This window comes from Haplochromis burtoni, unplaced genomic scaffold (assembly GCF_018398535.1).
Source record: "Haplochromis burtoni strain Fernald_Lab_line unplaced genomic scaffold, NCSU_Asbu1 Contig_131, whole genome shotgun sequence".
NCBI classification, from domain to species: Eukaryota; Metazoa; Chordata; class Actinopteri; order Cichliformes; family Cichlidae; genus Haplochromis; species Haplochromis burtoni.
Window position 1 is genome coordinate 271,031 of NW_024582492.1, and position 14,309 is coordinate 285,339.

The 14,309-nt window shown below is 39.3% G+C and overlaps 1 protein-coding gene across 1 annotated transcript in view; it reads right to left on the reverse strand.

The window, feature by feature from the left end:
* tmtc2a (transmembrane O-mannosyltransferase targeting cadherins 2a) overlaps positions 1-14,309 on the reverse strand; it is a 63,725-nt gene that overhangs the window by 17,672 nt on the left and 31,744 nt on the right. Inside the window, exons 3-5 of the mRNA XM_005930275.3 lie at positions 2,802-3,636; positions 1,738-1,852; positions 950-1,035 (exon numbers count right to left, since the gene is read on the reverse strand). Coding sequence (XP_005930337.1) covers positions 950-1,035; positions 1,738-1,852; positions 2,802-3,636 — 1,036 coding nt within the window. The remainder of the gene's footprint in view (positions 1-949; positions 1,036-1,737; positions 1,853-2,801; positions 3,637-14,309) is intronic.

The window sequence follows — 14,309 nt, forward strand, 5'->3', positions numbered from 1 at the left end:
GCCTGGAGTTTGAAACCCCTGCCATAAGGCATTTCACTTGTCCATGTGAGCTACAAACTTCAGCCAAACTTAAAGGTGTTGAATTTGAAGCAGGGGATCTTGGAATTAGTAGTGGTATAGTAATATAGACATTTTTCAGATTGTGTAAATCTCCAATTCCTTCTTAGAGCTTCACTCCTGTTCCTTGGACTTCCCCATTGTTCTGAGTTTTGGTCAATCCAATGAGCACTGTTAAACCACTTCTTTTGTTTATGTTTGCAAACAGAAGCAGCAAGTTGTAGTCAATCATGATCACAAGCAAGAAGTTAAAACTCGTCACGTTAAAAGGCATTGTAGAACCTTTAACTACTCTTATTAAAAGATGGAAATGAGAATGCGCATATATTTGAGCATGTATGTATAGTTTTGATCTTAACGAAAATCCAAAATAAATTCACACTTGTGCAGCCAAAATTCCTGTTTTTTGAGGTCAAATATATATGCTGTACAATTATTCCACCCTGGAAAAAGAACAGTTCAAATAAATAATTATCAACTGTAAATAAAAGAGCAATAAACATAAAAAAAAGCTTTAAACAAAGAAAAAAACTTGACGATCTACACAGAAGAACATGATAATACAGCCTAAAGGAGGCAGAACTTGAGGTCGGAGCAGAGAAAAGTAGGACACATAAATAAATACATGCCAAAAAAGAGAGAAAGCTAACAATAAAGCTACTCTACTTGGTAGAGTAAAAGCTGGACCCTCATCTAATGTGAACACTCAAGCGCAGGACTGAATTGCATTACTTCACTGGCCCTTTACATGTCCATGCAAAAAAGAATAACCACATCAGCAATAAAATTAAAGTGTAATTAACCCCAAAGTCTAATTGATGACAGCTCTTCCCCTCAGGCTGACCGCCTCATAGATCATTTACAAAAATGAGACTCTCCAAGATTTACTTACATGCCAGCGTAGGCCGACTCCCAATGGCAAGTTTGTAATAACGCAGCGCTTCAGAAAAGCGTTCATTCTCCTGCAGAAGCAAACCCCTGGTCCAAGAAAAACGCAAAGATGTGACAAGCTGCAGTACAGTTTCTGTTAACTCTGCATGCAAAGTAAGCTTTAACCTCTCATCAAAGTAATGAGTGGTGAAAGTGGCAGGTTTTTCTTCCCGTATCCCATATACTTATATATAATCCCAATATAGCCAACCATCCATCAAGCTCAGGTAGCACCTCTGTTTTAAAGAATGCAAAACACCTTTCAGTTTTCCCTTCTCTCTTTGTTTCTTTGCCAGTTTCTTGGCACCCGTAACTTGAGAGGGAACGGAGAAGTGGGAAGGAAAACAGTGTCTGCATGAGAGTTACAGACACGGGTCTGCTATGAGGTTTTGGCATCTGTGACACCTTGTGTTGCAGGATTCTAAGTGTCTTTGTGTTCCCCCAAACCCTGCAAACCATGACTAATCAAATCAGCAGCAGACGGTACAAAGAGCCACAAGGGACACACAACTCTCTTGCATCAAGTCATACTCTGTATTTCATTTGCTTCTTCTCCTGTGTTAGATCTATTCTTGTGTGCCCTCTGTAAGTTTTTCCTGCTAGTCACTCTGTGTCTATATGCGCTCTCCTCTCTCCCCTTTCTCTTCCTTTTCCACAGTGATCTAAAGTGATGGATGGTAGGAATCAGAACTTGTTTGTGTCAAGACTATGCAAACACGAGGAGGTGGAACGGGCATCTTTATCACTCACAGGTTATACAGCATGTCAGCCATGTTCCCTCGGTAGTGCAGAGCATTTCTGTATGCCTTCTCTGCCTCCGCCATCTTGCCCTGGTTCTTCAGTACGTTCCCCAAATTTCCCCAGGCTAGAGGAAATGTGCCAGTCAAGAGTTATACAGCAGAAGAAAAAAAAAAAGATGCAGTTGGTGGTCATGTAAAAGCAGTTATTCACACTAATTTGTCAAAGTAAACTAGTATCAATTAATTGTACTTCTCATGCTTACTTGTTTATTTAGAGTGCTCTCTTTTTTTTATTTAAGTATTCTTAGGCAAGTGTGTAACAATCCTCTAAGCAGTTTTCTGTTATTTTCTTGCACATATTTCTACTTGCCTCTTTCAAGATCAGGTTCCCACAGTGGGTTTCAGATCTCAGCCCAGTTAAAAACATGCATATTAAGTAGAACTGGGTATTGTTTGAGTTTTTAAAAATTTGCTGTACATGCCATTTTTTTCCATCTTTAACAAAACAAGTGAAATGTCTCAAATGTACTAAAAACGTACAGAAACAAATATTAACACAGCACAAAATCCAAGCGGCAAAAATGCATTTGCCAAGCAGAGTTTTTACGTTCTTTGTTCACTTTCATCTTGAGTAGCTATCAGTATTCATTGATGCTGTGAAACTGCTTCGTCATCTTTGAATGTTACCTGTAAAATAACAGGAATGGGTGCGTAATGTTCCCCTAATAAAAAAAACAGCTTCATAGCTATAGTAACGGTTGCTGTGGCCAAAAGATTGATAAGCTAGCTTTGAGTTTGTAAAATTAACTAGAGCTTGAATGATTTTTCGGCAGGCAAATATTACTATCCAATTTTGCTGACATATCTGTACTGGCATATCTTAATAATAATAAATAACTACACGTGAAGATTCTGTTTACGTTCTACCTGCTGGAAAGAAAACATCGCTATCAGTCCTAAAAATTCCTGTATCAATTGAGCTCTAAAATTCAGTCATTCAAATTTGCTCCTTGCTTTAGGCTGAAGGTAGGAGGATTCCTACTTACATCTAAAGATAGCCAGTGGCCTTCTTACCTTTAGCGGGATTCACATTAATCCCAGACTTGTAGAGGTTTTCCTCATTGCTCCAGTCTTTGTTTCTTTGAACAGTTCTGAGTCCATTCAGCAGTACTAGACCCATACAGAGACACAACAGCACAGCCTTGCAGCCTCTAGTCCTCAGTCTAACAAACGAGGCTCTTGCACAAGCAGCAACAAGCAGACAAAAGCCTATACTGGGAATGTATAGTACTCTCTCTGCAATTACAAAACCCACATAAAAGAATAGGTTAGTGGCTGGGATGAAAGGCAATGAAAGGATGCCCAGTGAAAATAGTACTAGGCTTTCTGTAGGGGGCAGGGGTGTCCGTGGAGGGCAGTGGTGCAGTCCAGCTGAGCCATTTAGGGCGGTTTTTGGAGAGCCATGCTCTGTGTTATGGTTTGCATCAGGAGCATGGTAACCATTACCATTAGTGATGGATTTCCCATTAGTGACATAGGCCTTCCCATTGGTCTCCTTGACTTTGGAGGTGGGACCACGAAGGCCAAACAAAACCAGAATGCTCATTCCAACATAAAAGGCAACAGTGTGAAGGTTCCTACAGTCAGCCAAGGACCTGACCAAGGGCACGGCATCCATGGACCAATCGAAACTGAGCTTGTCAGGGCAGAGGAGGAGCCAGGCGTTGGCAGCAGGCAGGTGGAGAAACGTTAGCATTCGAGTGAGGAAATGAGGCGAGTCGGCTGCAGGGTTGTCGGAATTGGAGAAGTTTGGAGGTTTATTGCCCATCCAGTAGAGGCGAGCTGACAGCAAGAGTGCTCCCCAGGAAGCTAGCATGCCAAGACTCAGCAAAACATTGATGTTCTTTTTCTGAAAAGTAGGGGAAAAAAATGTTAAAGGGAAACACCTAAATCAACATTTAGGTCAAAGCCAAAGGTTTTTGTCTGTGTTCAAGAACACCTGATGCACTTCCTGCTAGACAGCTACCTAAACGTATATCAGACCTTTTAAAATCAGCGCTCAAGCAAAACATAGTCCTGTTTGTGTTTTTTTAGTCTATATGAACAAGATCCTTTTCTGTGTTATAATAAGTAATAACATTTCATTATAATTTATAGATATGCACTTGCTTAAATATTATTTTATTTATTATCTTTTCATTCCTACAATACAGAGAAAAAGAAAGTATGTAAAACAGTCCCTGGGATGTTTTTGCCTGGGGTTTAAACCACACTCGTGAACAATTATACTGCAACACTGGCAGACTTCTTAAAGTTAAAATGCACAAAAAGCCAGAAACAACACTATGCAAACTGGTGAAAGACACATTAGGATCTGGAAAGCAGGGCACTCTCGTTGATGTCAGTTTCAGTGCGAAGCAACAGGATTGTTTATATGATGAAATATTTGCTTCAGATTGAATGTGTCTTACTCAAAGTGGTGAAATATTTTTTGTTTGAAATTCACAACTGGTTTGCCAATACATTTTTGATGTTCAGAAAGTTATATTAAAGATAACAAGAGAAAATGTCAAAGTCCAAAATCAAAGAATAGAAAAAAAATCAACAAACTTCAAAAAATGTCAGTTTATTAGTATTCCACACACACCCCTCAGTTCTGATCTCATTGTAGGCAACTCCAAAGTAAATTTGAAACAGTGGAGGTTTTCTTCCCAACTCTTTCTGCCTGTTGCAGAAAGTGTGACTGGTAATCGGCTTAGGACTCATTGTTCTGATCTATGCCGTTTACATCTCATAAGAGCATTACTTCTATAACATAATCACTATTTTTTTTTTCTGTCACGCAACAACTTTGACCAAACTGTTTAGGAACCCATAAAATTTGAACTACCGGTAAATAGAGTTTGTGTAACCTTTCTAATTTTGCACAGAGCTCTGTTGCTTATTGATAAAGCACATGCTTGAAAGGAAGTAGAAAGAGGATTTTTTAAATAAAATAAAAATCCTTTCACTTCAATTTGGTGTAATGTTTTTAAGACATGACAAGGTTGTCAGATCACACCCAGCAACCCCCCCATTCCACAGAAAGATAAACTAAACAATCCAAACTGCAGTTCTTATAGCCGCTTGAGGCTCCAAATGGGAGTTAATCCACTTTAACTGCAGCTTTGGTCTCTATGGAAGCTCGCTCCTTCTAATAGGAAAAAAATAAATGGAAATAAATAAATAAATAAAAAGAAACCTTTTAAACATTTGTAGGCAAGTTGAAATTCTACATTAAAATTAATATTATAATTTATCTCAAAATTCAACTCAAAATCTTTCTGCTAAGCCTCACCTCACCCATTCAGGTCACTCAGCTGAATCTCTGATAGTCAGTGCCTTTCGGAGCAGTTTTAATGGAGTTAATCAAATAATCAAATAATATTTCCTGTTTGAGGTACAGCCCATTTAAGAAGTTTGAGCCCTTGTTTTAATGATTCATATTCTAGTATTTTTCTTAGTCTCTTAGAGCTGCTTAGCAGTTATCTGTATCCTTCCAATGCAAACCAACTTCCAATGCCAACAATGAGGCTTCAGCATGCAGTATACACAAATGGCTGACGTTACAGAGGCAATGTCCATCTATAATTTACAGTCTATGAGCTCCTTGATTGGTTAACATTTGGTCACAGATTGGTTAAATTACATTTGTTAGGTGAAATCTGAGGGAGCTGTAAGACCAGTGATGCTTTTGAGACCATTTTAATTTGGTTTTCTATCTGTCAGATGTGACGCCAGACTTCCTCAATACCACAATTTGACATGATGCGTTCTGAAATCAATTACTGCTCAAATCTGATTTAGTGGTATGTTTTTGACAAGATTAAGCAAATCTGACTTCATTTCTTATACACCGATTACTCTTCAAAGTCATATAGTCAAAGACTTACTGACACAGACAGTGTGGCGCCACACCAACTAAAAAGTGTTTGTTAGTTATATTACTGTGTGCTGAACATGGCATAACACTATGAGTGATGATCACAGAGATGCTGCTAACTTCCTATTTTCTGGGGCCATTTATTATCCAAGCACTGCTGTAATATGAACTTTATTTGAACCTACAGTATCCTGAGGGAATTGAGCTCTCTGTGTGTATACAAGTGCATGCTCACAGTTTTTATAATGTGTACTATCAATGCCCAGGACAGGAGGAGCACACATACTTTTGGTCTAGTATATTATCATCCGTAAAGCTTTAATAGATCTGAAAATTACTACAAGAGCTCATACAACTCATATTGTTGAAAAGGATAGCACAGCTTTGGCTTTTATCTCCAAGTAAGTTTATTCACTATAGTAATCGTTTATACTCCGCTGTATAATCTATGCAATATGAATTGCCATTTCTTACAGCTTCACAATGCACAAAGAGCAAATCAGTCGTGTCATTAATGAACTCTGATGAAATGAGCATGCTCGAGTAAGCTCACGCGTGCTCATGTTATCCATAACACGCCCATGCTAGGATTAGAATAAGAGGCTTAGCATCTACCCTGACCTGCTGGCTCCACTTAAACTGTTGATTTCTCCAGATCTGAAAAGGAAAAGCATGGTCTCTTTGGAGAAGTTAGATGAGGCAAGAAGCCTAGTTACACTAGATCAGTTGTGAACTGTAGGATGAAAAAGGACCAGTTTAAGGACTTCAGCATTTAGAGCATTCTGAGAGGCAGGGGGCAAATGAGCGAGGAAAAATTGGATATTGATTCAGATGCCAAAAGGTGGTGCGCAAAGGATAAAATAGAGTGCCTTTTACACAAGAAAAGGTGGGATGTGCTTATTGATGGATGAGACCACACTGAATGTAAAGAAAGGCAACTGACAGAGGAACCTACTTCTGCTCAGTATTGGAAGATTAGCCAATTCCTGTAAGAGAGTCATTTGTGGTATAGCTGAATGAGTTTCATTCTGCTACTCGATGGCTTGTCTATTTCTAAACTGTTCCTTAATTGATTTCGCAATCAGCTGCACACACAGACACAAACAAACACACATCTCAAACTGCAGAACGGTGGGGTGCACTGCTAGTTCTACTTTCCAGTGATGCACCACTGCGCCTTCACAAATTCAGAGAGCAAATAACTCTTAACACCACCTTTCGTTAGTGCATTTTAGAGGAAACTGTTTTCTGCATCAGGAAAGTCAGTTTAACCTCAGCAGAATATTATGTGGTAGCTGAAAACAGATCTCCACTAACCCAACTTTACCCTCTTCACACAAAACAATCAGTCCTTTAACAGATCCAACTTCTAACTGCTATAAAAGTCTGTTTATCTTGTCCACTTAGCAAAGAACTCATCCAAATATTATAGAGTAAATTGCTATTTTGAGGTCATAGGAGCATGTGCAGGGCATCTTTGATATTTGACATTTATCCAATTTTGTTACCATTCCCAAGGTGCTTTTTAACTATGGGCAAGGTGCTCCAGGCATGAAAAGCTAAGGTATAGCACCTTTTCAGACACGTGACACAAACTATTACTTGCTTCATCGGTGTGGTTATTTCACAGAATTCTGTGGCCCACACAAAAGGCGTTTTCCACTTGCAGTGCCATGCACTGTCAACATCAACTGCACTGAAGTACGAGTAAATTGAATGCTTGTTTTGTGTTCCGACTGCATTTCATTGTTAGTTTTCCACTCCCTCGTTTCTACTCTTTTTAAGCGGGCGCACTGTCAAGAGGTTGTCATCTTGCTTTCCAGTTCACATACGTGGAACGTGTGGTTATGTGCCTATTGTGTAGTACATTTTGAGTTTAGGCTTCCAGGCATCCACAGACACGGAAACCACAGCTTAAACTGCATTCTCTCATCTGATGTAAAGCCTTGCAAAATATTTTGGATTAAACCAGGAAGCTAATCTCTACATTATTATATACTCTAAAACCGAATTGTGGGATTGTGAGCCTGCATTGCATTTAAGCTACTTTTACCTCTCTGTTGTGTAAAGTACAGCATAGCAGACAAATTTACACACTGGACACTCAAATACAGCAGTGGCCAGTATGCATGGCCGGTATACTGTTTACAGTAAACAGGGTCATTCTGCATCACACAGCATCAGAGACAGATGGTAGTAAATGGTCACCCTGTGTATTATCTTGGCCTTTAAACTGCTTTCTTGAAAGAGTGTCAGCATTGTTTAAGGCAATACAGGTACTCTTGATGCATTTGAAAGTAAACACAGAAAGTAGTCCACTGGATTATGAGTAATGCACAGGGATCCTTACGAAGCAGGGAATCGAAACGTAGCAGCAGAGTGATTGATGTGAGCATACTGAGAATTTGCCTTCAAATTCATAATCCTGAATGTCCAGGCTAAGTGTAAAGATTTTGTTTTTTTTAAACCACAAGTTCTTTTGTCTTGAAATAAGACTGCATTGCAAGTCATCTATATCACTGCTTTTCATTGTTATCTGTGGATGCAAGACTCAACGGATCCCGGACTTACCACTGGTCTGTTTTTAAAGTTTTGAAGGGGCTTTGTGATTTTAAAATTTTACCGTTATCAGTCGGAGTGAAATTCCTGGGAACTGGTTCTTACTCTTACTAGCTTTAACAAGATCTGCGTGTATCCACGGAGAATGGCTGGCATAATCCCCAGCCAGCTGTCAAATGTAGCATCACGCTCGCGTCAAACATCCGAACCTAATACTCTCCCACATATCTCCTCCACTTTGGATCCTCATTTGGAAATTCAGCATCAATTTCTGAAGCTTTCGCTCAAATACTTTTTGTTCTCTTTTGCTTTATTATCCACGTTCTCCCTTGACTTAATATTCTCTCCATCGGCCTCTTTCTGCACATAAAACATAGCTTCTAAGCCTTCATCCTTAAACTGCCACTCATTATTAACTCTGCTTTTATAAATCCCAGAAGTGTGTGTTGTGCCTGTTGACACTGTAGCGTGCAGAGTGTTTAAAACATGTTTCAAGACAAGGCACCCTACAGTTGACTTCATATTTGTGCTGTTTAAAGCCGCCTTGGACTGACGTAAGACAGCAGGGAAACAATCTTCCTGACTTTTCTTGTTTAAGGCATGTCCCATTTAAACAAACAAACTCCTCATAATGCTTTGGAACATGGTGGGCAGCTCATGCAGAGCATTTTTTTTAAATCAAACTCTTATATTCTTATCCTTTGTGATTAGAAACCTTGAGTTGAAGTTGTGCCTTTGGGGTGATTCGTTCTCAATGACATGTGCATGGAAAAGCCTACAAAGTGTTGGACGCCCTGCATTTGTATAACAAACATCCAGCAGCCTGTCTTATTTGAGGCATTAACAGTGACATAGTACACTGTGATGAAAGGTACAATGAGGCACGTATTCGGTGCTTTTTCCAGCACTCCAACGTATTCTGTATTGTGCTGACTTGGCGCAGCTCATCCAAGTCATCAGACGGCAGCGTGGCTGGCACTGAGAACGGCTGACTTTGATAGAGTGACCCAATTATCTCAATGTTCTCCTCATGAAAGCTTTGCTGCTGCTGGCACAGAGACCTGTAATGAGATAGGTCACAGGGTGAAGCTTTGCACGCCGTCCAGAACAATAGCTGATCAAAGAAGAGGCGCTGTCCATGTTGGGCTGACTTTTAAAGAGCTTCCTGGGTGTGTAATGTCAGGTCATCAGTATCAGAAAGAGACAGTAAAAGTCAGGGCTGGGTGATGCTGCTGAAGAGCTGTCATGTATCTGATTTAGACTTTAATCATTAAAGCTGATTATTATTGGAGCTGTGTATAAGGAGCTAAAATGCACGTTCCAAATATGAAAATTATAATGAGCCTCTTGAAAGATATGCTTATGCGAAGACGATCAGATTTAATTGCCCCCGTGAAAATGATGTAAGCCTCTAATTACTCAAGCTTTTATCTGAATGAAAGCCAGATGCAGTCTTTCATTTACACCTAGCCACATACAGTAAATATGCATCTGCATTAAGCTAACAAAAAAAAGCAAATCCATCGGACTTGATTTTTTCATGAAACATGCAAATAGGTATTGGCTCTACTCCTGAAGCTGTTTAGTCACTGAGAAAATGTCCAGAAGAACATTTTGTGCACTGTAGTAGCAATATTTAACAACTAGCAGTAGCCGTTAGCTAGTTAAAGGTACATAAAAGAGAACCCAGCAGATACTGAAATGGTGTTGTGCCCCTCATTTTCAGATGTCAGATCAGATGGATGGCAAAACCCCTAGAAATTAGGAAATACTGTCGCTTTCATATTTTTGTTATGAAAAAAGAAAATGCATCTCTTTAAGGCAATACCCTTTTTTAATTAAATTTTATGGGAGAACTGCAATAAGACACTACACTGGATATTGATTCAATATACCTATGACATAAGAAGAGTCACAAGAGCTTGATGCATTCATTTTCTTACCTATAAACAAAATTTAAAAAGCGGTCCAAGCATGTTATTTGCCCTATGTCTGATTTTCCCCACTGAGCAAAACATTTGTTTAACCTTTAGCTTCACCACATGTTTCTTAAAATTAATGTTTGGGTGTTTTTTAGTTGGAACACTTTACAAAGTAAGCAAGATTCAGGGGCTAAGTATATAAAAATAAGCTTGCCTTGCCAGCATCCACAGGAATGCAAGCTAAATAGAGAGCATGCAGCAGATCTTGCAACAGGGGCCATCATTTCATAGCCGAATGCTTCTGCTACAGGATAATTGGCACAACATTCATCAAGCCGTCAGCTGGTTAAACTAACCTTAATCTGTGTGTCTGGGCCATTCATTGAGACAAATGAGGAGGAGAAGTCCACACCAATTCAACTTCGACTTTGTAAGCCTGCCATCAAATCCCTCCCATTGTCCATCTACCTCCACTAAAACATTTGCCGTCATCTTTGATTACACTGCAGATGTGGACGTTGATGTTGCACGTGCAGGTTCAACGTGTCAAGTATGGAGGATTAAAGTAAATAAATTCCTAACATCTAATCTATTTTTCTTGAAGGAACTACTTTTAATTTCATACCTTGGATTTAAAGATTTTCATGCAATACTTTATCTGAAAGGTACAATCACTGATATTCGTGTTTTTCATGCAAGTAAATGCTTGAAACCCCAGGCCTTCCATGCTGTTGCTATGAAACAGATAGCTGTGCTTGGGAAGATGCCTCCTGGCTCTTGTTGTTAGTTACATGGGTTGCGCATAATCTTGTACAGATTAGCCAAATACTTCTAAGTTATGTATTTAGACTCAAAGGTATATATATATATATATATATATATATATATATATATATATATATGCCAAACATTTCATCAACCCCTGGGTTTACGAAATGTTTGGCTTTCCTTGGCTTTTCCTGATACAAACAAAAAGAAACTATTTTCTTGGGCCTGTTGTCAACATGCTTGTTTTTGCAACTGACAAACCCAGAATTGCGAAACAAAGACATAATGTCTGGGATATAAGCCTCATTCTGTTTTCTCAATGCACCACGGCTCTAACACCTCACCTTCATCTGTTTCCATCTATCACCACCTAACTCTCCCTCCATCCTACCTTGTTTCATTTGAAATCTCATCTCAATCTTATTAGAGAGTTAACAAGATGAGAAATGGAGTGCTGGTCGAAACACACCTGTCCCCTCTGCTGCACTGGAGCTGCTTTTGGAGCGTTTCCTTTTTTGTTCATAGCTGCTGTGAAGCAGCTCATTCAGGTGATTTGATGTTGATGATTTTGTATTATTCAACTTCATTTGGAAGAAAGCATGAAAACGTGTATTCAGACAAAATCACAATATGCACCATTGTTCTCTGAAGCACGTCTTTGCAGTCTCTCCACCTAAGATACTATCCAATTCAATAGCAACTGATTAAGCCTCAGTGGCAACAGGAGAGCCCCCCATTCCCAAAGTGCTTTAAGGGCACCGTGGGCAAGAAAAACCAAGAATAGATAAAGGAAAGGAAGTGAGAGCATAGTTTCCTTCTCCCTCGCTTGCTCTTTCTCTCACTTTATCCATCTCCCTTGTTTTCCCATGCGTCCCGAGACGTCTGGCTCATAATGGAGGAAATGATTGCCCCCACGGCTGGCCCCAGCACGTAACGAGCTCTTTGCCAAGATAACTGTGACTAGTCCAGCAGACAAGGGCATTGCCAGATTGATAAATGAGCCAGATGTGCCGGCAGCAACAGGAGTTGCTGGGGGGTTGGCACCGACCTGATGGGCTGGCACAAGAATGCTGGCCAGGGTTATTGTGTGTGGGCAAAGAGGTGCAGGTTGCTGTTAATATCTCTGCTACACAGCTTGATAAACACACAATAAAATCTGACTTTCCATAATTTTGTCTGTGAAGCTATGAGACAGGTTGCGACAGGCTGAAATAACATTAAACTCTCAAGTCAGCTCTGGAAGCTTTCTGTGAATAAGCCAAAAGTGTCTAATCAAGACTGTATACAGCATTAGATGGCTCGCAATTTGCAAATTCAAAGTTAGAAATGGGTACATGCAGCAACCTCTAGGGCTTAAAAAAAAAGCCAACACACAAACACCAATTCCTGCAGTACCATTTTCCACTTGAGGCTGACTCCAAAAACAAGTCAGCGTTTATAGCGTGGCACAAAGAATGTGGTGCTAACTGACAACTAATATAGCCCTCTCTGTGGTACAGAGTGACCGAGAAGTATGGGTTTCAATTTTAGGACACTGTTTTTTTACATCTGTTATCAAGCATTAATTAGCAAGTACAATTTATGAATACTGCTTTCACCAAGGTTGATAGCATTAGCGGATAGCTTTGAAATACACACAGTGGTTTGTTTAATGTCATAGTTGCTTTGTGGAATTCTTTCTTAGTATATTTAGTTCTTTTCTGAGTTGGTGTAGAGTTTAATTCCTCCCTTGGTGTTTGACTGTTTTGTTTCAGTAAGTCTCCTGTCTTTGCTTCACTCTTGTGTCTGTATTTTCCCTTTTTTGTTTTCCTGCTTTTGTTGATAGTTAGTTGCTCCATGTAATTTGCTTTTAGTTTAGCTTACTTTGTATTATCTTCTGTGATTCAGTTCAGCTGTGTCTCGTTCCGCTCAGCTGTCTCGACTTTTGCCCTTTTGTGCGTGTGGGTATTCCTGTCCTCCCTTTAGTCATTTTTCAGAGTAACTGTGATCTTGCCCCAGTGTTTTTCCTAGCCTTATGTTTAATTTTTACAGTTTTCAGTTCCTGTTTTGGACTTTGCGTTTCGTCTTTTCAGAGGACCTAAAGCTAGCCTGAATAAATGTTTCACCCTTTCTACCAGAAATTCCACCAGTCTTTGGGTCCTCATCCACATAACGTGTAACACTTCTAGCTGCAGGGCATCTTTTATATAACCTATGTTTGGTTAACATTAGCCGAAACAAGTCCAGCTTAGGCTGGTTTTCGGTTGACCCCATGCTGACCCACGCATGTCCTGCTTTGTAGCTTCTTTGGGATATTTTCACTTCTTGGATCAATTAGCTTCAGTAGATGAAATTAGCTTATGTTACCTAATTTACCTAGCTTACCTATTGATGTGAACAAATTGCTAAGCAGTCCATATTGCACCATATAGCTAGTCCAGCAACTCTTAGTCCTCCAAATTTTCAAATTACACTACAGTCCATTTACACATTAGCATTTTTAAAAAGTCTTTATCTTGTAAAAATGGCTACATATGGCAATTTATGTACATAAATATAATATAAACTTCCCATTTGGTTCTTACTTTGTTTTCATTTCATACAAAGTGAAATATTGTAGTCTGGAACAAAAAAAAGTGATAAAATATATGTTTTCTGTAGAATGTAAAAGATCATTTTCACACTCTCTAAAGGCAATGTTGCACAAACCCCTTTAAAACCAGATTTTTTCTTTTTCACTCATGTATCTTTGCTTGTATTACGGCTATTTTTTCTCCATCAGCATATGCAAATACTTGTTATACTAGATGACTGAGTACAATTTGAAAGGCAGGTGCTTTTTTGCATATACTATGGTCTACTGGCTGTGAAAGCACATATAATTCCAGGTTCTCATGCCAAGAACACAGTAAAGAAACAGACTATGACTTCTCTGGTCTCTTATCTCTCTGGGCCACTGACTGCAAACTTCTTATAACAGTCATGATTATTTATTCTCCCAAAAACAACTCCTGAAGAAGATGGTAACGAATGTGTTTTCGTTGGAATGCTGGCAGCATAAAGAAGACACGAATGTGCTGACACTCTATACATAACAGAGAGTGCCACAAGACATTTGAGATGAACTGTACAAGGTTGCATCAGAAACCTTCAAGCAAACATAAGTATTTATAGATGTTTCCACAAGAAGAGATTACTATAAACAGATCCTCATGAGGACACATGCACATTTAGAGTGAGACTGTCCTTGTACAGTAAACCCAAGGGGACTTTTTATTACACTAGTTATGCATTTTACAAGGGCCATCATGTTGGCTGAAGAGCAGCTTCTCTAATCAAATGAGGAGTGTGGAGTCACACACTCTTTCCCATAATCAGATGAGTCACCACGTCAAGGTTGTCTTCCTTAAATAACTTAACTTTGGAAGGGGG